The sequence below is a fragment of the Toxotes jaculatrix genome, chromosome 16, assembly GCF_017976425.1.
Source record: "Toxotes jaculatrix isolate fToxJac2 chromosome 16, fToxJac2.pri, whole genome shotgun sequence".
Classification (NCBI taxonomy): domain Eukaryota; kingdom Metazoa; phylum Chordata; class Actinopteri; family Toxotidae; genus Toxotes; species Toxotes jaculatrix.
In genome coordinates, this window is record NC_054409.1 from 6,804,515 (window position 1) to 6,829,712 (window position 25,198).

The 25,198-nt window shown below is 41.1% G+C and overlaps 1 protein-coding gene across 8 annotated transcripts in view; it reads left to right on the forward strand.

The window, feature by feature from the left end:
• Positions 1–2,958: 2,958 nt before the first annotated feature.
• LOC121195069 (transcription factor 4-like) overlaps positions 2,959–25,198 on the forward strand; it is a 195,759-nt gene continuing 173,519 nt past the window's right edge. For 4 of the 8 annotated variants that reach the window (XM_041058259.1, XM_041058254.1, XM_041058260.1 and 1 more), the window contains exons 1-3: positions 3,497–3,598; positions 3,924–3,962; positions 7,680–7,752. In XM_041058259.1, coding sequence (XP_040914193.1) covers positions 3,497–3,598; positions 3,924–3,962; positions 7,680–7,752 — 214 coding nt within the window. Of the gene's footprint in view, positions 3,397–3,496; positions 3,599–3,923; positions 3,963–7,679; positions 7,753–25,198 lie in introns of those variants that run through there. The other 4 variants (XM_041058258.1, XM_041058263.1, XM_041058257.1 and 1 more) reach the window with 3 other exon arrangements.

Genomic DNA, 25,198 nt, shown 5'->3' on the forward strand with positions numbered 1-25,198 from the left:
TGTCCAGTCTGAGATGCCACTCATACAGTCATACAGTCCCCATGACCTTATTAAAAGGTCCTCCATCTTAACGACCATAGAGGTCACTTGTGCTTACACCCAGATACGACCCAGAGGAGCATACCGGCAGCAGGCATCCTCGTGTCATAATGTCTACAGCTACTAGAAGCCACAACAACATAATGTAACTAATGGTCATAATAAGCTGCTTTCACAGTCGGCCTATGGACTCTTTTTTTTTAAACTTGTAGCAAAGTGAAAGAAATTAAGAAAGAGAATTGTTTGTAGTAATGTGCTCACATTTCATTGAGTATTAGTCACATGGATAGATCACAGGTCATGAGATTGGGTGTTTTCTTGATCTCTGCCATAAGTAAACAGATGATGTACATGTGGTGAAAAGCTCTAAGATCCAGCCTGAACAACAGCTTAACAGATTACCTTTGTCCTTTGTCTTTATCTCATTCTCTCTTTTAAGTCTGTCCTCACCAAAACAACTGCATGTTTTTCACCACATGGGGGCAAGGGAACAAAATCCAAACACAACATATACATCATTAAAAGTTGTAATGGCTAACATGTTTTCAAAGAATTTCAGACGTACACATCCTGCAGACAGACAGTGCATTATTATCATGCCACTGGATTTGTGTTTGTGAGAAAAAATATCCAGCTCTTTAGCTAAATGTTTCACCTTCTTCACCAGCTAGTTGCTAATGTAGCAAATGAGTTTATTAAAGCTTTTTTTTGTTGTTGTTGTTGCTGAAAACAGCTGCTGAAAATAAAGTTAATGAGAGCAGTGAGAGCACTGCAAAGCAACTGTGCGGCGAAAACCAAAACTATGAGCTAAGAGAAGCTAAAAGGCTCAGTAGATGAGGGGAACTTCACAGTGAGGTGATCACTCTGTGACTTTGTCACTATTAGCAACACCTCTCACATTACACACAATCATCTGATCCATTGTTAATATAAAAAATATGGATTAGAGCAGCTTTAGGCTTTTCATCAAAGCCCATTTTGTGTTGATGGAGGATGTTTATGGTTCTAACCATGAAGATCTCTAAACTTTAAGCAAGTGGTTTTATTGGCCTAAACTTTAAAACTGACCTGCTGTTCATCATTGATCAGTAATGCGCTCATATTGTATGCTAACAAATGACTTATCCTGTCATTCAGGTGGTGTTCTTTCTGTGAGTTTGCATGATGTCCATTCACTCTAACTTGCATGGACTGATTTCATCCCTTCCAGCCAGTGGCTTCAGTTTGTTGCTCTGAATATTTGTCTGCAGGATCAACATTGACTCACCTCTTTATTAGTTTGTTTTCTGGGTCTGACTCCCTCCCTGAAAGCACAGCAAGTTTTTTTTTTTTTGGTCCTTTCTAATGACTCACAGGGTCGATATTAACCGTATAACACTGCCATAAATGTCAAATACACTAAGGCCGACCAGCCTGGCATAAGTTGTTGTGTGGCTCCAACTAAAGAGATGTTGACACAGGGTCTCGCGATTAGCTAAATAACACAGGACTCATCTTAGTTTTTAAGTTTATGTCATACATATGTCATCCAAAGTATTCTCTTTTTAAAACAATGCAATTGATGCCAAAACCGACTGACAACCTGATAGGGACTGTGGGACTGATCGGCGTTCCAAGATGGGGGGAGAGGGGCCCCACTCTTCCAGCAGTGTCTGTCAGGTGTGTTGGCTTGAAAAAAGTGGATAAAGAGAGTTGTGTTTAGTTTGTCCAGTCAACACTTTTAATGTCGACACAGTTGTTTAAATTCATCTCATATCAGGAACTCTGTTCGCAGATTAAATCCTTCTTGCACTTACACAACAATGAGTGTATCTGTGCTCTCTTCGATTTTTTTTTATTTTTTTATTTTTTGCATAAGCTGTTACATGGCTTTTAGTTAGTTTGAGAGTGAGGGGCTGTAAAGGGGGCCAACAGGCAGGACCACTTTATACAGCAACAAATAAGCCTTTATGTCGTGCCTGCACCTGTGTGTTTTTGCTGGCTTTTTCTCCATGAGAACAACCCGCACATGCAGGGTGTAATTTGCAGAAATAGGCCAGTCATTTCATACCTGCAGGCTGTGGGCTGCACACACACACACACACACACACACACACACACACACACACACACACACACACACACACAAACAGCAAAGTATTGCAAAGTATTTCCAGAGAGGAGGGTTTTGGTGCTGTTGTGGTTTATGTGTTGACCCATAGGGGGTTGCAGGTCAAACACTGCACTTGTTTCAGTGCACTTTACAGTCTCATCAGTAAAATGGCAACGGAAGAACTACCTACCTGCTACCATATACACATATGTATATAGATGAGAATGTAAAATAATTTATTAGTTGGAAAACTAACCACCCAGTGAATTATTTAAAATGATAAACTATATAAACAGCTATAGAGAAAACACAAATGGGTAAATAATTTTAACACATAAACAATCAGCTACATTTCAAATATATTTTTAAAAAGTTTTATTTCATCTTGGTTCTTGCACCGTTACAGTTCCCAAACTCCATAGGACAAGAAAAAAAAAATCACCTTTCCCTTCCCCAATTAGCCCAATTAACCCAGTCCAAATCAAACCAGCCAATCACCGCACCAATCAGCCAATCAATCAAAGCTACAAACCAATTTTTCTTTCAAATTTATTTATTTTTTCTTTCAGATTTTCGGCTCCCTCCTGCAGCAGCAGCAGCAGCAGCCTGGTGCTCGGCGCGGTGGTGTTAGACGAGAATGTAAGCTAGGTGGCCGCACGAACACATTTATTTCACCGAGGCTGTGCCAGACGCACATGGGATCCGTCCCTGCGTACCCGAGGATCTTCAGCACCCGCAGCCGAGCGGAGGGGACCCTCAGCCCGGTCAGGAGCAGCGCTCACCCTGCCTCGTCTCTTCCTCTGACACAACTCAAACACACACAGACACAGACACACACAACAAACAACCACCACACATTTCTGAGGTGATCTTTTTCCTCCCCGAGAGGTTCGCGGAGACACAGCGCGTTATTTATTTATATCGTGTGTGAGCCTGACAGTCAGCCGCGGCGGACAAACTGCGTGTTCACGCGGAGAGGTCGGACTTCTTTGGCTGGGGAAAACACACCGAAACACACGCGAAAAGACTCCCGTCCGGTCGCCCCCCTCCTTCTTTTATTTCCTGTCAGTTTTTTTTCTTGCGATTTATTTCCTGCTGCCAAACCAGGAACCCGGGACTGAGCCCCTTCTCCGAGGATGAAAGAAAACTAGATTTGTGATCGAGGCTTTTGAGGTTGTTTTTACTGGATTTATTTCGCTGTGGAGGAAAAGAGATCCGGGAGCGGAGCGGTGCGCAAAAAAAAAGAAAAGAAAAAGAAAGCCGAGGTCTTGCTCCTCTCTTCTCTCCTCTCCTCTCCCTCTATCTCTCAATCTATCAATCTGTCTACCTATCCCCCTCTATCCATCTATCTCTCCATTTGTTTCCATGTTTTTAGGTCCGTGCGATTTTGCTAAAATGCATCATCAACAGCGGATGGCAGCTTTGGGAACAGACAAGGAACTGAGTGACTTACTGGATTTCAGCGCGGTAAGCGAATTCACCTTCTTCTTCTTCTTCTTGTTAATATGGATATAATGAGTAGTATCATGACAGTACAACCCGAGAGGAGAATAAACGCGTCCTGTACATACAGCGACCACTGTTTACATTTTTTAATGTATGAGTTGCACGGCACATAACCTGCATATGTTTTAGCCACTCAGTCTTTCAACTATTTGCACAAAAGTTGTGTGTTTATGTAGAGTAACTTGCAGAAAAGTCAGTGCATATTGTTGGTTTTGTAATTTCATTTTTGTTTGTGTGTGTGTGCAGAGAATTGTGATGCTGCATTAGTAATTTTGTTGTCTTATAGATGCGAAACAGCGATTTGAAAATGTTCCCAACATCCATGGTAGTATATCTCATTTTAAGTCCTTTTTTCCTTTATGTGTAGCCTGATTTTTTATTTTTTCTATTTTTTTGCCCATGACAGGATTTAGAAAATGTTTCCTTTTTTTTGTCTGTGTGAGAATATAGGCTGCTTCATGCGCTCTGCACCGTGTTGTACAGAACATTTCAGATGCAAAAGGCTCGATGTTGAATCATGAACCTGCATGACAGACAGATAGACAGGCAGAGAAATGTGTCACACTTTCTCTCCGCTGTTTAAATGTTCCCGCAGCAGGCTGTGAGATGCACAAACTCATGACTCCGTTTCAAAGTTAGTGTATTTTATTTTATTTTATTTATTTATTTAACACAGCCTGTGTTGTGAACTTGACGGACAGGAAATAGTGTCCCCGCTCTCGGCCATGTTTTCTCTGCGCCTCTCCTCCTCTGGGAGCAACTTTGGCCTGAAGAGGAGGAGAGGGGAAAAAAAAAAAAAATCAGAAACACCCCTAAATGAAGAGAGCAAACGGACTTACATTAATTCTGTTATGGAAAGCAGACAGACAGCATGGACATAAAGATATCTACACAATCCGTGTCACTAGAGTGAGACTAGGGATGGGATATAAATATACAAGAGAAAAGCATTTATTTTAAATTTTATACTTTACATTTCTACAATAGTGTTAATACATTAAGCAGAGATCACAGCTGAGGCCTGGATATTCACTGTAAGACACTAGGGAGGGGAATCATAGAACTATTACAAATATCACAGAATTTAGAGAACTGTTGAAAGAACAGTCTGTAATAACTGACTACACCACAAACACTATAATCTCTGAATGGTACAGGACTGTTATTGTGAGATTTTTACTAAAACACATACAAAACAACCACTGTAATGTCAGAGTGATGAGCACTGTAGACAGATAATATGCCTCTATAGCAATATCATAGTGATAAAACACGTGTGTCTACTATAAATACAGTAGGATCATGCTTAATATCCCATATAGCGATAATATATGTTACAAAAGTACCAAAAAAGTCCAATAAAATCACTACTAACTCTTCATTTAGTGGCACACACACACTTTCAAGTCCTTATAATGGTATTATAGAAATATTATAGTGACATTTATTAAAAAATACAGGCAATAAAATCACTAAATTCATAATTCAGTACCAGAAGTACATACCAATCCTTGTAAACAATATTACAACAATATCATAGAATTGTTAAAGTCACTTTTTTTTTTTTTTTTAGAAAATGGCCGAAAAAAGATCATTACATTAATTAATGAGAACCACAGAGACATAATGGGCCTTTATAGAAAGATTCTAATGATACAAATATATAGTATATTGTATATATTTATACTTTCAGTAAGCTAGTGTATACGCTAAATGCTTTACAACACAAACAAGTAATATTATAGGAATATCATGTAGTGACACACACACACTCGAGTAACTGTTGACTGTAGGAATATCATAGGATTACAATTGTGGACAAAAATAGCAAAAAGAAAAGTTAAAGATATTTTTCTCGCATTAGATTTTTTGCAGGTTCACAAAAGTATCAATCAGCCTGTCTTAAATCGCATTTCTTGAAAAAAATTCAAAGGAGGGCAGCAACAGCTAAAACGTGTCTCTTCTCATTAGAAACGCAGGCCGAACATTAATTTATGCGATCATCTGTCTTTACACGCCCACAAGCTGAGATCAACAGCTCAAAACGCTTCGACCGGGATATCGATAGACCTGCTAATAATCAGAATTAGATCCTTTATCTCCCAAACATTTGTTTTCCCTTTGTTGCAGCTGTGAGGGAGATCGAATATACAAGCAACCTCCGTATCCAACATGCAGACTTACAGGCCCAACAGGCTGTATTAAGGACAATAGATCAAGTATTTATTGTTTTCAGTCAGGGTTTAATTTACTTGTATTCTGGTCAATTCTAAAGAAAAGAAAAATCCCCTCAAAAGCTAAAGTCCTTTGCTTTTAGCATCTGAAAGTGTGGAAGCTCAGTGTGTTCACGATCAGTGAGATTTCACCATCAAACACACCGACACACAGGCCTGATGTTTATCCAGAGAGGTTATCTATCGGGGTCAGATGTCTCACTTTGATACCGTGAACTCTTTCGCTGTAAAGCTTTACAGTAGCTTGTACAGTAACGCAGCAGGAATCAGTATTCAGCCTCAGTCTCTGTCTTAATATGGGCTTGATTTTCCTGTAGATGTGTAGAGCAGATGGCAACTAGTTCTGATGATTATCTCATATGTTTAAGTCAGATATGAAGTGTTTCATTCCAAAATGAGCCGACCAACATTTGGCTAAAACGAAAACACATTTTTCTCAAAGGTGAGCAGGTGATTTGAGTGATTGGATCCTGTTTATTTCTCACAGATGCTGAATGAGGAATTTGATTTCTTTCTGCTTTTCAAAAAAGGTGTTCCCACCGTGTTTTGGAAAATGAACTCTTCATATCTGTGTTCAGCTCTGAGCTGAGTGTCTGTGTGATCACAGGGCTGGGTATCAAACCTCCTTACATTTTGAGTACAGAATACTCAAATCTGAGTACAAAATGTGTCCATAGCATACAGTATAAACGTACCAAAAGCTGGCACCCAGAGGTGTGGACTCGAGTCACATGACATGGACCAAAGCCAGACTCAAGCCATGAATATGATGACTTTAAACTTGACTTAACATCCAGAACAACTTGGAGCTTGACTTTGACTTCAGCATCAGTGTCTCATGACTTAGGCTCTGGCCATTTCACTTGGAATGACTTTTACGATTGATTTGGGATTTTCCTTTCTTGCCATGGGACTTGATGGTCTTGACTTGGAACCTGGAGTCAGGATTTCCTTGACTTGATGTTGGACTTGACTGCGGACTTGTTAGTTTTGAAATGGGACTTGTTGGACTTGACTTTGGACTTGCCTGTCTTGACTTGGGACTTGGTGAGGAATGTACCTGTCTTGACTTAATGTGGGATTTGACTCAGGACTTGTTGACCATGGTTTGGGACATAACTCGGAACTTGTTGGACGTCTCTCACAGACTATTCTCTGATCTTACTTGTCATGACTTTGGACTTGATAGTCTTGATTTGGGACTTGATGCAGGACTTGCCTGACATGACTTGGGACTTGTTAGCAAAAATCTAAGACTTACATGCAACTTGCAAAACAGTGACTTTGTCCCTCCTCTGGAGACATTACTTGCTCAGATTTATAATTTTGTTTTATTCATAGTGTATTCAGTAAGGAGTGAGAAAAATAAATAAATAAATAAATAAAATAAAATAAAATAAAATATCAGTTTATTATTTGGCACCAAAACAGAGGTTTCTTATTAGCATTGTGATACAAGATACACAGCCCTGGTCATGATGGAAAGTTTTTCATGTTAAAAATCCCCAAAGAGTTTCCTTCCAAAACAAGATATCTAGTGTTTGAAAAGCAAAAAAAAAAAAAAAAAAAAAAAAGCTCTGATAAGATAAAAATAAAGAACACCATGAGTAACCATCACATTTGTGACGTTTCCTAGCAAGATTGCACTGCGATGAGAATCTAACACTATTTTTCAGCCAAATGTCGCCCTGCCGTTTTGGAATGAAGCTTTTTCATGAGTAGCTGCAGTGATGTTTCTGTAGAGATGTGTCTTGCTGTCTGCAGTGTCACAGCTCTCGGAGGTAATGTGCGCTCTGTTTGTCTTGTAGATGTTTTCCCCTCCTGTTAGCAGTGGAAAGAACGGGCCGACCTCCCTGGGGAGCGGACATTTCTCCGGCTCAAGTACGTCAGCTTTCTCCTTTTTTCCCTCCTCCTCTTTCTCCTTCCCTTTTCCTTCAGCCCTCGCTCAGCCTCCTCCTCTCCTTCCTCTTACACCTGCTCGCTGCTGCTACGTTTGAATTTTCTTGTGAAATCGTGTTCTGTACATGCCGATGCAGTTTGGGGTTTTTATGCTGTTTTGCTTTGTGGATCACTTTATTTTGAGCAGATTTTAAAAATAGCATTTTTTTTATATAACTTGCTCATATAGTGTTTGAATACTTTGGTTGTCCTTGTTGTTGAGCTCACTGGTATTTTCTTTACTAAAATGTTTCATATATCATATGTTGCTCAAACAATGAGGTGGTGTGGTTTGTTTATATTACTTTATGCATTAGTTCATCACTTAATATTTATTCATTCCTACTGTAAACCTAAATATCAAAAAAGAGGCTTTGATTAAAAAAAAAATGCTCAGTAATTTCCTAACACAGCTGCGCTCTATAGATTTTAGCGACCATAATTCAACAGGAGGTGCATTTGTTGAAGACTACTTTCTGCAGCGGATTAATTCACTCTGAGTGCTTGAATTTTGACCAGAGGTTGAATCTGATCTTGTTCTCTGTATCCTGAATCATTCCCGCTCTCTGTCACTGTACATAACATAGGAATGTTGTGGGCTAAAATACGGTCTTGAGATGTGATTTTTCATGTTTCTTTATTTTAAGGCAACACATTTGTTTTCCAGCTGCTCAAGTTCATTCCTGAAGGAGACTTCCTGTTTTTCTGATTTGCCAGTCTCATTCTTTCCTGCCTGTGTGTGTGTGTGTGTGTGTGTGTGTGTGTGTGTGTGTGTGTGTGTGTGTGTGTGTGTGTGTGTGTATGTATGAGTGTGTGTGTTATGGAGGTGACTTCACTGTGTTTTTCTACATAGTGGTGTTGTTGGTGTCAAACCGGTACAGTTTGGTTCAATGAGTGGTGAAACATGGTGCCTTTAGCTTTAAAATGTTATGGATGTGGGAGTTTGAATGCGAAGCTTTAACTGTGCAGCTGGTAGCTCAGCCAGTCAAAGCCTCCTCAGTTATTCTCTTCCTCACTAATTCAGTCAGTCAATTAATTCATACCTCACTTTAGTTATGGAGTCTGTGTTTCATTCATTCAGCCACTGAGTGATTCGCTGTAGTAAACTAGTTAAAGAATGAGTCAGTCAGTCACAGTAGTTATTGTTATTGTTATTGATTCATTCATCCAGTCAGTTTGTTAGTAAGTGGGTGAGTGATGATATTCTTAATGTGTAATTCATCCACTCATTCACTTATGCCTCCGTACAGTCAGTCACTTACTGTATTACTGTATTAGTTCAGTCCATTTATAGCAGATTGGTTTTTACAGTTAGATTTGGTGGAAAAGTCTCAGCTCTTTTTCCAGAGATCTCTAACTGAAAGTGAGCAGCAGGACTCTGCTGACAGATCTCACCCCCCTGAATAAACATGTACATTAAATCTTAGTCAAACCAAGTGAATGAGAGTTTATGCAGAATAGTGTCAGGTTATAACGGCAGCACTGTGCACCTGCATGAATATGACTGGACGTTACTAGTCAGCTGACAGACACACTGCTGTGACCGAGCCTTTGACTGTGAAGCATGGACACAACGGTTGATGCTAGTCAACAGATGCTGGTGTAATTTCAGTTCTCTGCCTGAACTAAGGCTGTGCCGCCGTCCTGCCTGTCTCTTTAAAGCATCGGGAGAAAGCGGCTCCCATTCAGTCATACAGAAGCGCAGAGATGCGGTGGTGTTAATCTGATCCCTGATCAGTTAAATTGCTGACTGATCTGTGTGGGAGAGGAAGCAGTGTGAGCGAGAGCCCAGTGTGAGACAAAGGATAAAACTTTTCTCTCAGTCTTAGTTCATAAATAACACTCATCCGTCTGCTTGTGTGTGGATCGTTTTAAGCTAGCTAGCTGCTTAGGCTAATTGTTGATTGTTGCATGTTTGTCTTCTTCTGGCATTTTTGTGTGTTTTGTTGCAGCTTCAGGTGAAACTTGACAGGGGCCCTCGATTTTTTTAGGCTGCAAAGGTGCTTCATCTAAGTACTGAGTAAAGGGTCTGAACAGTTATGTTTGAGTATCTATGTGCATGTGCAGCTTGTAGCTCTTGCTTAGGTCCATTCATTCTAATCTTTGTCATATAGAATCTCTCCACCTTTAAATAAATATCTTTAAAATGCTGATGATGGAGTAACTACAACACGGCCTGTTGCTTATGTTTTATGTTTTGCTTGATGGTTGAGAGCAGTTGCTTTTCTTTTTGGTTTCTCAGTCAGTTAGTTGGACATATTTTTTATCATCAAACATCGATCAACTTGAATCAGTGGATAAAGAAACAGTTCTTAACTTATTGACAAGTAAAAGTCAGCAGTTAATTGACGGCAATTCATTGACGTCCCTATATACTGACAGTATTTACAATTGACATATTAAGGAAATTAACTGTGCCGCAACTTTATAATGGTAAGGAACAGTAACAGAACAAAGACACAACTCAATGTCCAGTTCTCTTTGTTGTGATCGTATATCTGGTAGTAAGTTATGGTGCATTTCCCTTAAGTATCTCCCAGTATTTTAATGTACTGTATTGCTCTTTACCGTATGATCGATGACATCCTCAGTCATATCAGTCCGTACAAGAAAATCTAAATGTTCGTCTTTCAGACCAGGAGGATACTTTCTCTTTAAAATCTTTTCTGGGAGGTTTTCACAGGAAACAGCCGAGTCGTTTCTGTTACTCTCGCTCCTGTTATTTGTCTCTAAACAGCGTTCGGAAGCCATTTTGTTAGTTGGCTAGAAAACAGAGAGATGCCAAGACGTCTTCTTTGTTTACTGCTTCGTTGTGTGGTTGTTGTTGTTTGTGCTCTGCGGTTTCAGCGATGTTGTTTGCTCCCGTGCCGTGCACACAAATGTGAGGAAGGACGACAAATGTTACGATTCTGGAAAAAGAAAAAAAAGGGCTCAGCTTTTGTAGAATTTGTAGCAGTTAGGCCTTGGTTTTCTGCGTCGATGTGTATCTTCATTTTGGAATTGTTTTTTTTTTTTTTTTGCTCTTTTGATACAGGAACACACTCTCACACACGCATACACTCATTGCTGTACACAAATCACACACTGTTTTTAATGTGCACACATCGAAACACCCTCATGTACAAGATGCAGCACACACACACACACACACACGCTCTGCTCACCCCTGCTGTGGCTTTCTGCAGGCCTCGGCATTTTGATGAGACCGGTGCTGTGTGTGAATGCAGCTAATTAGAACTCTACAGACCTACACAACCATGAGAGCAGTGGTTTCCAAAGGCTGGGGTGAGGCCAGAGGATGGGACGTGCCGTCATTGAACAGGGTCTGTTTACTTGAGGTTAACAGTCACTTTGGTTTACATACAGACAGGTGAGAAATTAAAGGAAATACCTGAAGAAGTGAGTGGAGAAACATAAGGAATGCAGATGCTTCCACACAGGTTCACTGCATGGTACAGTTAAACATCTAACATCCAGTCATGCTCTGTGGTGTGTGTGAAAATGCTGAGCAGGCTCAGTTGGTTCTGATTTTGTATCAAGATGGCAAGAGGAACCAGATCAGTCACAGAGACTGGTCAGCTGGCTCGTGTTTCAAAGTGACATCTGCATTTAGATCTATGGGAAAGACATCAGTACATAGATGGTCAGAAACTGTGGTTAACAGCTCATGATAACTGATGACCGCTATGCTTGTGCATTAGTGCGATGTGTATGAAAAACAGAAGAGCAGCCCTTCGGCAGGTGACTGAGAGTGTCAGCTCAGGATGTGATCAGACTCTGAAATCATATTGTATCAGCAAAAACAGTCCGTTGACAATTACATAGAGAGGGATGTTATAGTAGGGCTGCAGAGCATAAACCCCTCATTACAGAGATGAATGCACATGAGAGCTCAGTGCTGCACAAACCAAAAAAAAAACATAGACACTGGTCTACAGAGATGTGGAAAAAGAGTTATGTCTGAACCATTCTTCATCATATTCTCCACAAGTGGGCGAGTGTATGTGTGGCGTACACCAAAGTTGCTTTCAAACCCTGAACCTTTCTTGACTTTATCCGAAGGAGCTGTATGTGAGAACCTCAAATGTCTCAATCAGTTGGACTAGACATTAAACAGACTTTACTGTGCTAGCCCCCTAGAACAGTCTGTGCAATGTCTTGTTTCCGCAGCTTAATATTATCTTAATATTAATGTTAATATTGAGTTAATATCTCCAAGATGTCAACATCTCATGAACTAAGAATATGTTTTTATTCTAGCTGGATGACAGTGTTGTGTTTTTTAATTGTTATCCAAAGAAATTTGAATAGATAAAATCCCCAAAATTAGAGTTACAAGTTTTCATCAGGTAAGTAAAAGTTGTTTAGAGAAGCTTGGCAGAATTTGGGCTCCTCTTTTATACCATTCGGGCTAGGCACACTGCTTTGGAAAAATTTAAAAGCCTTTAATAAATGGGCTTAGCGCCTACAGGTTTCAACTCACAGTCTTCATCAGGGCAACGCGTAGGCACTAAGCCCATTTATTAAAGGCTTTTTAATTTTACCAAAGCTGTGTGGCTTGGTATTTTTTTGGTCATGACTTATTGGTCACAAAGCGAAGTACAAATCTAAACCTTTCTCCTTTTGTTTAGTTTCATGATATGTCCTTAGATCCTGTCTTTTGATATGTGGATTTGTGAAGCAGCTCTCCACAGCTAGTCTATTGGCATTTGTAGCCTATGCTCCAATTAACCAGCCCCTCCTGCTGAAGAGTAAGGTTGATGGAGCACAAAGATTAGTAGGTTTTGCTCAACATGCAATGAAAAAAGTATGTGTAAATGCACATTGAAATATTGAAAAACATTTTTTACTGGATCAATTGAACAATGGAAATGTTGGTGTATTGATAAAAGCAAAATGCGATGTGAAGTGCAATGGAAACAGATTTGGTGAATAAATTATGACGCACATGAAACATGGGACTTAAATGTCACTGAGGCTTCTGCTGGAGAAGAAGAACAATTGCGACAGATGACAGTTTGTCCCCAGATTCTTTGGAAAAGAGGTGGAGGTTGCCAAACAGGGCTAAAGAAGACAACATAAAACGTAAAATTAGGATATAAAGGAGACAAGAGCCTGGATAAAAACACCAAACACACAAGTGCTGTGTAAAAATAACATGTCAGTGAGACAGAGAGGCAGAGGAATAAATACAGGCTTTAGGATTGGGTTTATCTGATGCTTTTGAGGATAAGAACTGACATTTTTTCCAGCCATGTCTTCACGAAGAGGTTAAATTTTGAAATGACAACCTTCACACAATGCTGTGAATAAATTTCAGTTTTGAAGCCCCCCTCCACATTTGAGTGTCCTTGTATTTTTGGCGATAAATTCACCTTAAAAACACAAAAGCATCTAAACATAAACGCCGCACAATCCCCACGAGTCCCAGCTGACACGCTCAGCCCACGGTCATCAACAACCAGGAAGTGGATTAGGCGTTTTAATTATTGGGAGATTTCGCCGTTGCTGTTGTTTATTTTGGGATCATCCCTGGAAAGATAATGCACACTTCAAACTCTGTGTGTGTTTCTAATCTCCTCCTGGATGAAGCCGTTCAGCGAGCGGCTTCACTCTGCCTGTCAAAACCACCACCGCCAGTGCCACTCGTCTATTTCAGGTCTTGGCTGGTTTTGGTGTTTTTCTGTCTTTTTTTTTTTTCTGAAACACTGTTATAACCTCTCAGATCCGCTGTTTGTCTCCCTGTCAGTGGTGTTGGAAGGGGACTGAGGTGTGTGTGTGTGTGTGTGTTGAGCATAAAAATTTGTGTCTGAGAGATTTGAAGAGATTTTGAATGTGCGTGAACAAGTGAGCATGTGTGTGTGTGGTTGGAGGGGTGTTAAAGGAGGTTTGGGGGTGGGAGGGCAAATCTTCATCCCTGTTGCCATGGAACATAAAGTTGGCAACGAGAGATGGAGGAAATGTTTCCTGAAGTGTCAGCAGAAAGAAACAAAGGAAAGGAGAAAGGAAGGAAGAAGGAAAGGAAAGAAGAGCAGGAGGAAGGGAAGAAAGAGAGAAAGGAAAAGTAAGAAAGACCTGAAGATGGGAGAAAGGGAAGATGGGGGAAAGGATGGAAGCAAAGAAGGAAAGAGGGAAAGGAAACAAGGAAGGAACAAAAGAAAGACAGCTCCATAAAGAAGGAGAAAGAAAAGGAAAGGATAAGTGGTTTTATTTTTTATTCTCATGACAGGAAGACATAAATCTTTAAAAATGCCTCACAAATGTAAAGTTTCATTAAAAAAAGGCTTAATAATTTCATAAAACAGCTGGTTGCAGGAGGACTAATACATATTTGGTGCAGCAGGATGGTTTATAGGATATTGACTCAAACTACAACAGTAGTTCTCAACCTAGTGTCAAGACACAGTGGCTTCATTAAGTATTCAGAGCCCTTCACTTTGAGCACCTGTTCCTGTCTTTACATTTCTTTTTCAGTGGACAAAACTGCCATTTTGCCAGTTAATCTACACTCAGTGAGGGTGACAGAATGAAAGTTTTGCAAATTTATTAAAAACTGAAATCTCTTGTTTCTAAAAGTATTCAGACCTCTTGCTGTGGCACTGTTGCTTTAATTATCCTTGAGGTAGCTGGAGCTTCACTGGAGTCCACCTGTGGCAGGTTGAACTGATTGGAGAAAGGCACACACCTGTGTATGTAACCAAGAAGACTCTTCCTAGAGTTGGCTGTTTGGTCAAAGTGAGTAACTGGGAAAGAAGTCCTCCTCAGAGACGAGAGAACCTGTCAGAAGACTGAACATCTCAGCAGCACTCCACTGATCAGGCCTGTATGGTAGATGGGCTAGAAGGAAGCTACTTTGTTAAAAGGCCCTCTTGGAGTTTGCCAAACGGACTTTCTCTTTAAAGGACTCTGAGGCCTACAGTGAGGCATGGTGGTGGCAGCACCGTGTCATGGGTTGGAGTGCAGCTTTTCAGCGGCCAGAGAGAAGACTGGTCAGAGTTGAGGGAAGGACGAGTGCAACCAGCAGAGAGGTCCTCAAAGAAAACCTGGTCCAGAGAGCATGTGATGTGAGGCTGAGGTGAAAGTTCACCTTTCAGCACGACAATAACCGGAAGCATACAGCAAAGACAGCACTGGACTGGCTTTGGGACAAGTCTCTGAGTGTCCCTGAGAGGCCCAGCTAAAGCCCAGACAAAGCCCCTTAAGACATCTGTGGAGAGACCTGAAGATGGCAGCTCACAGACACCTATCCAATCTGATGGGAGCTTCAGAGGATCTGCCAGGAGGAATGGGATGAACTTCCCAAACCCAGGTGAGTAAAGTTTGTAGAGAGTTAATGAAAAGGATTCAAAGCTTTCATTTCTGCCAAAGGAGCTTCTACAAACTGTCTGTCTGAATACTTTTGTAAATTTTCACTTTTTAATTTGTCATAAATTGGGAAAAAAATGTATGAAAACTGTGCAAAAAGTGAAGCAGTCAGAATATTTTCTGAAGCCACTGTAAATCCCGTGATATTTTGAAATCCTTATCGCAATACTGATATGTTTCTCATGTCTATTGATTATCTTGTGACCAAACTTATATGTGGCAGCACTGATTGACTGACTGAAGCACTGATTTTATTCGTTTTTATCTACAGCTTGAGCAGAATAATTAGTTTGCACAACAGAATATTGTAGAAAACTCTATGACAAGACAACATGTCAACATGTCGTCCAGTGCAATGCTGAAGCTTAGTGATTTGTATTTTTGGATTGTATTGGAGCTCTATGGCAAAGAGGAATAAGATATATCCGGCTTTGGATTCACACACTGTACTTGTCAGTAGAATAAATTCATTGATGGCTTCAGTCTTTTCATGCGACTTGTTGCCAATGAGTAAAAATATAGAACATCACAAATATCTTCCTATCCCAAAAATCAATGAGCTTTATCCTGTTTTATTTTATTTTTGTTCCTCCTTCCACCTCTTCCTCTTCTTCGTTTTCTTGTCAAACCCAAAGACAAACAGAAAAAAAACACAACAGCGCAGTCGCCTCTGCCAGCGAGCTTCACGCATTAGCAGAGAAATTTGGGCAAGGGCGGATACAGCCCCGATGGCACGCCTGATTTTTGTTCCCCTAATTGGCATAGCTTATTAAGTCACAGTTCACAGCAGAGAAAAAAGGGGGTTGCTTTAATAATATCCCCTCTCCCGTTTGATTTGATGCACTTGTACCGAGACAGATAACGCGCTTCAATGCGGCAAGCGACGCCCCCACCGCCACCCTCTTGTCTCTATTCAGTCAAATCTGCCTCCGTTACGCCCGTCACTCAAAAACACCCCAGCTGATCGCTTTCAAAATAGAGATGGAGAGCAGGAGCCAGTCGCTTAATACCTCACCCTCCCACCTTCTCTCTGCCTCTGAGGCTGTTAAATTGTCTCGTTTCCCTGTCAAGGCAGAACGACTCACAAAAACACCCAACCATGCTCTTAATTGTGGTGCGGATTAGGGATTAATAGGCGTTTTTAGCTATAATGGCAAATATTATTAGCCCCATTTGCTTTTCTAATGCTAATAATGACTCTGCTAATAATGGCAGTGATTTCAAGGTTAAAGTCTGTGAGAACTCGGCGTGGATTTGTGGTTTTTATTTCAAAAAAAATTTTTTTTTTTTTCTCCAAAGCTCAGGAGATTGACGTGCCGCTTGCTTCGGCGGGCTGGCTCGCTACCGAGTCGGAGCTCCATATGTTTTCCCCAAAGACAATGCTGAGATGAGCTGGGCTGGGCTGGGCTGCTAAGTTTAGATTAGTTTGTTGAGTTTAAGTTTTGAGTTTGTTTGGACACATGTAGTTTTGTTTCTTTCGAATTTACTCAGGTTTTTTTGAGCTGTGAGTTGGTTTAACTCTGGCTTTAAATGTGCTTATGTTTATTCTTCTACTCTTATGTTTATTATGTTTATTTCATGGTATAAACTTGGCTTTGGTGATTTGTGGCTCAAAAGATGTACAGATGTCTAAGTTAAAAAAAAATGGATGTTTTTTTAAACATTTATGTTTTGACAGCATTTCGTTGACTGTATTTCAAAAAGGTAACTTTCCTTCAACCTTTTTGATTACAGTCAACGTGTTTTTGCTATATGACGGATAATATGCATCATGTATCATATTGTATCATAATGTATATTATAGCAGTTCAGTGATGAAAGTTAGTTTAATGTAGAACGAGTGTGCCGGCAGTCAGTGCTTGTGTGTTTTTCACTACAGTCATTTTTTAGAAGCATCTGTTGTACACCTGCAGCAGGTTACCTGTCACATTTTACATGTTCAAAGCACCAACCAGTCATTAACTGCGGAGAGTGCTTAGGAAGACGGCACAATAAACAAATGTTTATATGCCTCCGTACCGGCGATCGCAGTGGCCGGAGGCATTATGTTTTCAGGTTATCCGTCTGTCCCGTTCTAATGAACGTGATGTCTCAGGTTGTCTTGAAGGTTTCTTTCTGTCTCTTATTCAAATTACCTTAATGCCTTTACCTTAACTCCTTCAAAGTCTGCACTACATATATTAAATGAGTCTGGACAGACATGGATGTAAACCTCAGCTTGACTGGTTGGTGGAGGTCTACAGCTGGGAATTAGTCTTCTAGTCTCAGTATCTTTTATTTTCTCTCGCTCTTAAAATTCCTGCGAATCTAAGAGTTATTTCCGTAAGATAGCTTGCATAGCTCCATCAACACTGACACCGGAAGATGGCCCCTCTTAATCCTGCCTACAGAGCTGTGATTGACTTGGTTGTTTTTCCTACTGGGGGAAACACAATGTGCAACACAATCACGACTCAGAGATTTGGGGAGAGGTCTAGAAACAGGTTACAAGTTAAAGGCATCTAACTACATTTATAAACTGTGCACACAGGAGAAAAAGGAAGATGGCTGCCAGAAGAGAGGAATGACTGTGACCTGTGACACACGGTGTAGTTAAGAGTGATCTCCGGCTTTGATGTATTGCAGTAAAGGTGTTAGCAAATGTCGGCATCCTGCACTAAACTGTTATGGTGCACATGGTAAACATTACACCTGCTAAACATCTTCATGCTGATTTTTAGCATTTGGCTCAAAGCACCGCTCTGTACAGCCTCACAGAGCAAGTGTAGCTGTACACTCTTCAGTTATTAGTTATGTTCACAAGTGTCTTTTCTTTTCCTCCTCAGTCACACAATCTGCTCATTTCCTCTCCTCCAATCAGCTGAAGGTGACTGAATACCTGTCCCCCTCCCCTGCGGTGAACTTCTTTTTTTTTTCTTCTTCTTCTTGTCTTCAGTATCTTTTGGTGAAACCTCATGACTCGGGGCCCCCATGTCATGAGTAAACAGCCCTTCTCCTCGCGCTGCGGTCGGTCTGTGTGACGTCGGCGAGGTGTCGTGCTCTTCGGCGCTCGCTCCCACACCTGTTCGCTCGTACCGGCAGCGGTGGCGGCACAATCGCAGTCACCGAGCCTAATTACCCAGTCCTTAAAAAATAAAGAGAGAGAAAACGTCAACCAGCCTGCCTGGCAATTACAGCGCCGCTCAACACCTCTCCGCAACAAACACCACTCCAATTAGAAGCAGCCAACTTATTCTGGGAGGCGGCAGAGTGTGTGTGAGTGTGTGTGTGTGTGTTTATGCTTGTAAGTGCAAGTGTGTGACAAGCTAAATTGTTTTGGGAGTTTAATGTCGAAACTTGTGTGTGTTTTTTTTTATGCGCTGTGTGTGGCAGATGAGGACTGAAAATGTGTGTGTGTGTGTGTGAGTGTGTGTGAAGGTTTGTGTAAGTGGCTAAAATGAAGGCAGGAGAGGTGTGCTATGGGAAAATGGTGGCTGTTAATTGAGAAGATTTGAGAATCAAATGTGATGCAGTCGGAGCAGCTGATTCCACCCACGTCTTCATCATCTTACCCTCCTCTTCCTCCCTGATGTTTTTTTTTTGCCCCATTACTCCTCCTCCTCCTCCTCCCTCTGCTCCTCTTCTTCTTCCTAACCCTACCCCCCCACCCACACTTATTCCTTTGTCCTCCATGCAAATCTCCCTCTTGCCTCCTCTTTTTCCTCCTTCTTCCTTGGCCTTCTGTTCCTCCTCACTGTTTTTGCCCACTTTCTGCTCCTCCTCATCATCTGCCTCCATTTCTTCCCCACCTTATTTATTTCCTCCTTTCTCAGTCCTTTCAACTGATCTTTCTCTGGATCCTCCTTCACCTCTCTCAGCCTTTTCTCTCTTCAAACTCATTTTCATTTGACTCCTTCCATCTTCCTTCTTCCTACCTGCCATCCTCCTCTCTCTCCTCCTCCTCCTTCTCAACATCTTTATCCTTTCTTCTTAGCTTAATCTTCATCCAGCTTTTTTCAGACTTTTCTGATTTGTCACCCTTCACCCTTGTTCCCTCTTCTTTTTTCTTCCTCATCCCTTTTCCTCTCTTTCTTTTGTTCTCTCTCTCCTGCTTCCCCCCATTCATCTTCTTCCTCCTCACAGGTTCAGCTAAACCAGAAAACTGCAGACAAAGTTTTTTTTTTTTTTCCCCTCTAAAATTAGACTCCGATCGAGGGTCTGTGGCTACTTTCAATGGAAAACATCCTGTGGTGATGTCATTTGTTTGTTGTTATTTGCTTTGTATTTCCTTCTAACCTTCAGCATTTATTGTTTCTTCCTGTTCCTATCCCATATTTCCTTTTCCACTTCCTCCTCTTTGACTTACAAAATACAAAACACAAGCGTGCAGGCACTCAGACCTGACCTGACCTCAGGGCTGATTATGTTTGTCAGTATGAAAGGATGTTGTTGTTGTTGTTGTTGAGATTTTTTTCTTTGTTTTTTGGTAAGCAAAAAAGAAGAGGACATAAAACTTTTCCTCAAGAATATTAGAAGACAGCATTGATGAAAGTTACATTATAACATGAGAGACTTAGCTTAGCACAAAGACTGGGAGCAGGGGGAAACAGCTAGCCTGGTTCTTGTAAAAAAAACCTGCCTACCAGCACCTGCAAGCAAACTGGCGTCTGGCTGTGGCATCCTATTGGACAGATGTGTGTCATATGCATGTCCTGCAGCATTTGTTGTGTGCTACTCAAAAATGCCAAATAAAGGCATTTCTGGGTAGCTAACTTATCCAGAAAATGATAACATATGGCATGTTTAGCTAAAACACACAGTGGTTGTGGCATAAGCCTGTAAGTAAAGGGAGCGACAACAGAGCACAAACTGCACAGGGTTCGAAGGGTTAATTATTCAGAATCATCTGAGGGAAGGGTTTGGAAAGACGAGGAGAAAACAGAGCGGGAAGAAATGGAGAAAAAGGAGGGAGGATAGGAGGAAGATGGAGTGGAAATCACACAACACATCACACGCTGGTCTCCACTGAAAAACACACTGTAATACAATTACTATTGTTTTTCAGATGTAATGTATTTTTCCTCCTTTTCTTTTTCTCAAAACCTTTTTTTGCAGCTTACATCAAAACAGGGCATTTATTTGATTTGATTAGGGGAATTTATCAAGGCTATCATAGCATTTTCTAAATTCAAAACATCCTGTTTCCTCCCTCATCCTTTGCCCTTCCATGCTCCTTTTCCTCCGTTTCTCCTTCTGCCCTTCCTACTGAAAATTCTTCACCTCAAGCTGAAGTGCAACTGAATTCATAAAGCAGCATAAAGTATATTGTAAGAATCTGTTGAAGGTGTTTAGTGTACAAATGCGATGTGAGTTGACTTGCCAGAGACACACTGAACCTTCGCACCGCAGAGATCAGCAGGTTAAACCATCTGTTTCAGTGTTAGGGGTGGGACAGAGGAGGGAAGCAGCGCGATGGTTCGTCCCAGCTTTTGTTTTATTCTCAGTCTTTGGCAGCGTGGCACCAGAGTGGCACTGCCAAGTCCCTGCACGCACATACACACACGCGCATGTGTGTGTGTGGAGGAGATATATTTTCCATCCAACCCCCCTTTTCCACATACACACACACACACACTACACACATACTGACATACGTGCACAAGCACACACACACAGACTGTAAATTGTCTGGAACACCCCTAGTGCCATCTGGTCTTGTGACAGGCCAGACAGAGAGAGAGTGTGTGTGTGTGTATGTGTATACAGTGTGTACATGGAGAGAGAGAGAAAATGAGGAGGAAAAACAAGAGAGTGCATGCGTGTTGTGGTTTGGTGTGTGTGTGTGTGGCATTATTGTGTTTTTGTTCATCCATGTAAAAGTCAAAAAAAGAAAAAATACACTTTTCAAAGGTCTCTCTCTCTCTCTCTCTCTCTCTCTCTCTGACACACACACACACATAGAGCAATATCAGCACTAAATTTATGCCTCCATCTCTGGCTGTGTTTGTGTTCATTTGGATGTTCTTCCCTGACGTTTAATTGGTATTTTGGTCCAGTGTGAAACAAGTTTAAAATTTAAAGTCCCAGTGTGTTTCGTCTTGTTTTGGACATTTTTCTAATGAAGTTCTGCAGGACAGCGGGGGGAGCTGTGGCTAGAAAGCTAAGCCCTGTTTAAATGCCCTTGAGCAAAACACTGATTGTCTATGAGCTTCAGTGTCACGTTTCTGCAGCAGACTGTGACCTTTGACCCCTGATGTTGTGGATTTTTTGTCCTGATCACTTTAGGTTTGTCACCAGAGGGTTAATTTTGATTGACTAAGCATGCTAAAGATTTGACATTGTTATATTATCTATGTTTTTATTGTATTTATTTTTTTAGCCTTGATTTTGAATATATCATAACTGTATCAGTTTGATGCTTTTTTTTTTTTTTTTCTGGACATTGAAACACACAACGACACTTTGAGCTGCTTGGTACATTCACATTTCACTGTACAACTGGTTAAGTGCCTTGCTAAAGGGCATCTGAGCAGCTGTTGATAATAGTAGGAATGGGAACAGACCTAAGAAAGGAAGGTCCTAAGGAATGGCTGGTCTGTGTAGTGTGTTGCTCAGTGCAGCTGAACCTCTAACCCTGGCAGTGTGTTAGTGCTTTGCTCAGGGGAACTGAGCTGCAAACTATGAGCATTTCATTGATAAAATGGTGGCAAATGTGAGTGTAGCAAAAAAGGAAAGCTGGCGAGAGGAGGACTCTCTGTGACAGTGTGTATGTGTGTGTGTGTGTCAGAGACACATGTGGGTTGACCTGAGGAGACCAGACTGCTCCTTCCTCATTGGCTAAAGAACATCTGGCAGTCTGTGTGTGTGTGTGTGTGTTTGTGTGTGTGTGTGTGTGTGAGATACCACATTGATCTCCCCTCTCACATTCCACACTGTCAGGACTCTGAATAGCAAGAACTCCTCACTCCAAACATTTCTGTCTCTCTGACTTTCTCTCTCCCTCACTTTTTCCTCTTTTCTCTCTTCTGTCGTTTTCCATTCGTTCATTCTGCTGCTTTTCCCTCCGTCTCTTCCTGTCTGTCTGTCCTCACTTTCCTTCTCTTCTTCTTTCCTTCTCTGTTTTTTTTTTCTTTCTATTCCTTTCCTTCTGTCTCTTCCCACTCAGTCTCTCTAAAATCAAGTCAAATCATTTCAGTGCAAATCCCGTTTGCATTGATTTGCATCAAATCAGTGCAGACATGACTTGGATTTAGCCTGAAGATCTTGAAACTGGACTTGGACTTGCTTTGTGACAGTCTAGAAACATGACTTGCACTTGTCCTGAATGACTTCAGACCTGACTTGGCCTTGACTCAGAAAGACTTGTAAACATCTCTGTTTGGACCAGGATCAGATTCGGATGTTTTGGGTTTTTTTTGTTTTTTTTTCCCTTTAACTTTTTTTTTTTCTTAACTGGCTGCTTCACTACACTGAATTATCCATGCACCAACATGGAATGTTAATTGAAAAAGTTGAGAATTACTGTTGTGTATTTGTGGTTGTTTGTCTTTGACAGCTTTGTGTTTGCAGTAACTTCAGGCTGAATCCTTCACTTCCACACAGTGTTTTTAGCCTGTGGTTAAGAGGATGTTAAAAAGGACATTAGTTCGTTTTTTGGGTTTTTTCCCCCCTTGACTCTCCTCTTTTCTCTCATTTTCCGGCCTGCTGCCTGTTGGATGGCCATCCTTCGACAGCTTGAAGCCATTTGAAGGACCAATTATCCAATAAATGCGGCTTTATGAAGTTGTTTCCCTGCTGCTCTGTTCTTGGAAGGCAGAGGTGTATATCAACAAGATTTACAACGCTGGAGCTTTAAAAGAAATAACAGCCATTTGGGAGGATGTGGCACCCACGTCTGCTAAACAAACATAAACACATTTGCATTATTGTGTTTTATTATCTTGGTCGACAATCCAAAACCAAAAGTAAGTGTTTGGAAAAACTGATTCGATCCACAAACTGAAAGATATACACTAAATTGTCAAAAGTATATGGACACCCCAACATTCTGTGTTATAGCTGAACGTGTGAATTCATAACCAAGAGCATTCATCTGCTGCTCTAACAGCCTCTTCTCTCCAGGAAAGGCTTTCCACCAAATGTCTGAACCTGGCTGCAGAGATTTGCTCCCATTCAGCCCCAAGAGCATTAGCGAGGTCCAACACTGATGCTGGCTGATAAGGTCTGGCTCACAGCTGGGGTTCCAGTTGATCCTGAAAGTGTTGGATGGGATTGAGGTCAGGTCTCTGTGCAGGCCAGTCAAGTTCCTCCACACCAAACTGGGAAAGCCATTTGTCTATTAGAGCTGGCTTTGTTCACAGGGCCTTCCCCAAAATGTTCCCACTCTATTGTCTAAATATCATTGTATACTGGAGCATTACGATTTCCTTTATTTGGAACTGAGGGGCCTTTCCCAAAACTCAAAAGTCTATAGACAGTGGTGTCCACTTCCGTTGCCACATTTTCAAATTTCCAAATTTTCCATATTTAGGCTTCAGCCATTCGTTTATTACTCCTGCAGAGAGATTTCAATCAGAACAGTTTTCCCTCTAACAGGGAAAAAAAGCAAACCTCTGTCTTCATCAGGATTCAAAACATGAAAAGCGGACACCTTATAGTCCACATTGCTCCTGGTCCTTTACCTGTTAACTTTGCTTGCTTTACCTGCGTTTTTGTTCAGTAAATACCACAACACATTTCTTCAAGAGCACCAGCTGCTTTACTGAGAGCAAGACTTGATTAAACAGCTGATTAAAAATACACTAAGGATGTACATATAAGGGAGGTTTTTCCTTTTTCTTTGTTTTTCCACTGCTGTAACTCTTTCAGACAGAAGGCTCTGGGTGCGGCCAGAGGTTTTAAATACTTCAGTCCGGGCTGAGGAAGCAGAACTAATTGCTTCAGTGACTCTGTAAGAGGGGAGGCAAGGCGAGACCAGGGGTCTGTCACTTAAGCGTGCGTGCGTGTGGGTGTGTGTGTGTGTGTGTCAGAAAATAACCCTGTGCATGAACTGATTGTGCTTCTGCATGTGTTTGAACAGTGAAATTTGATTAAGACCACCTTGTTGACCTAAATGAATCATTCCTCATACCTCTCTGGATAAAGGTATCATCTGTGCTTTGGAGGCAGGGGTCTGGAACAGATATCAGTAAATCCTCACCATGAGGCACGGCCATATTTTCAGGAAAACAGCCGCTCCACTCCCTGTTTCCTCAATAAAGCGTTTCCTTGACTGAAGGAGCGTTTGGGCGGTGAGAGTCATGTAGTCTTTACCTTCTCTGGCGAATAGGATGAACCCTAAGTTTCAGACATAAATTTGAATCAACCTTTATCTGAACTTGTAAAAGACACTCGGAGGATGAAAAGCATGTGTTTTTGAGTACGTTGCGCTTAACGGACAAGAGCACAAAGACAATAGTCTTTCTCTTTGCAAGTATTTAGCCTAGCTTAGCTCAAGGCCTGCAAGCAAAGGGAAAGTGCTAGCATAGCAAAAAAAGCTCAAAAAAAAAAAAAATACACATTCCAGCAGTGCCAAAGATGTCTGGTCTCCAGGAGTTATCTTGTTTGTTGAATAGGTGTTGAAATATAAAAAGGGGATGTTATGGCTTTAGCAGGAACAGAGTGGAATAGAATTTAAATGTCCCCGACTCTGGAGGTGTTTGTTGACAACAACAACCGCATCTTAAAAGTCCTGTCCTCAAAGTGGGATTACCAGGTTTGAGCTCTTTTTCAAATCTGCCATCACAGCTGACTCTCAGGCTGATAAACAGCTAGTGTGTTAATTGTTAAGGCTTTTGACACGCTCAGTCAGAAGTCCCAGCTGCTGGTCACTACTTTTAGCAGCTGCTAAAACCACAATATCTCTTTTTTTTTTTTTTTTTTTTTTACATTATAAAGAAGAAATGACATTGTAATCAGACGTGTTTGGAGTTGATGGAAGCTGTTTCCCCCCATGATCAGTCTGTGTGCTGAGCTACGCTTAAATCCTGAGTCTGTCTCTATACTA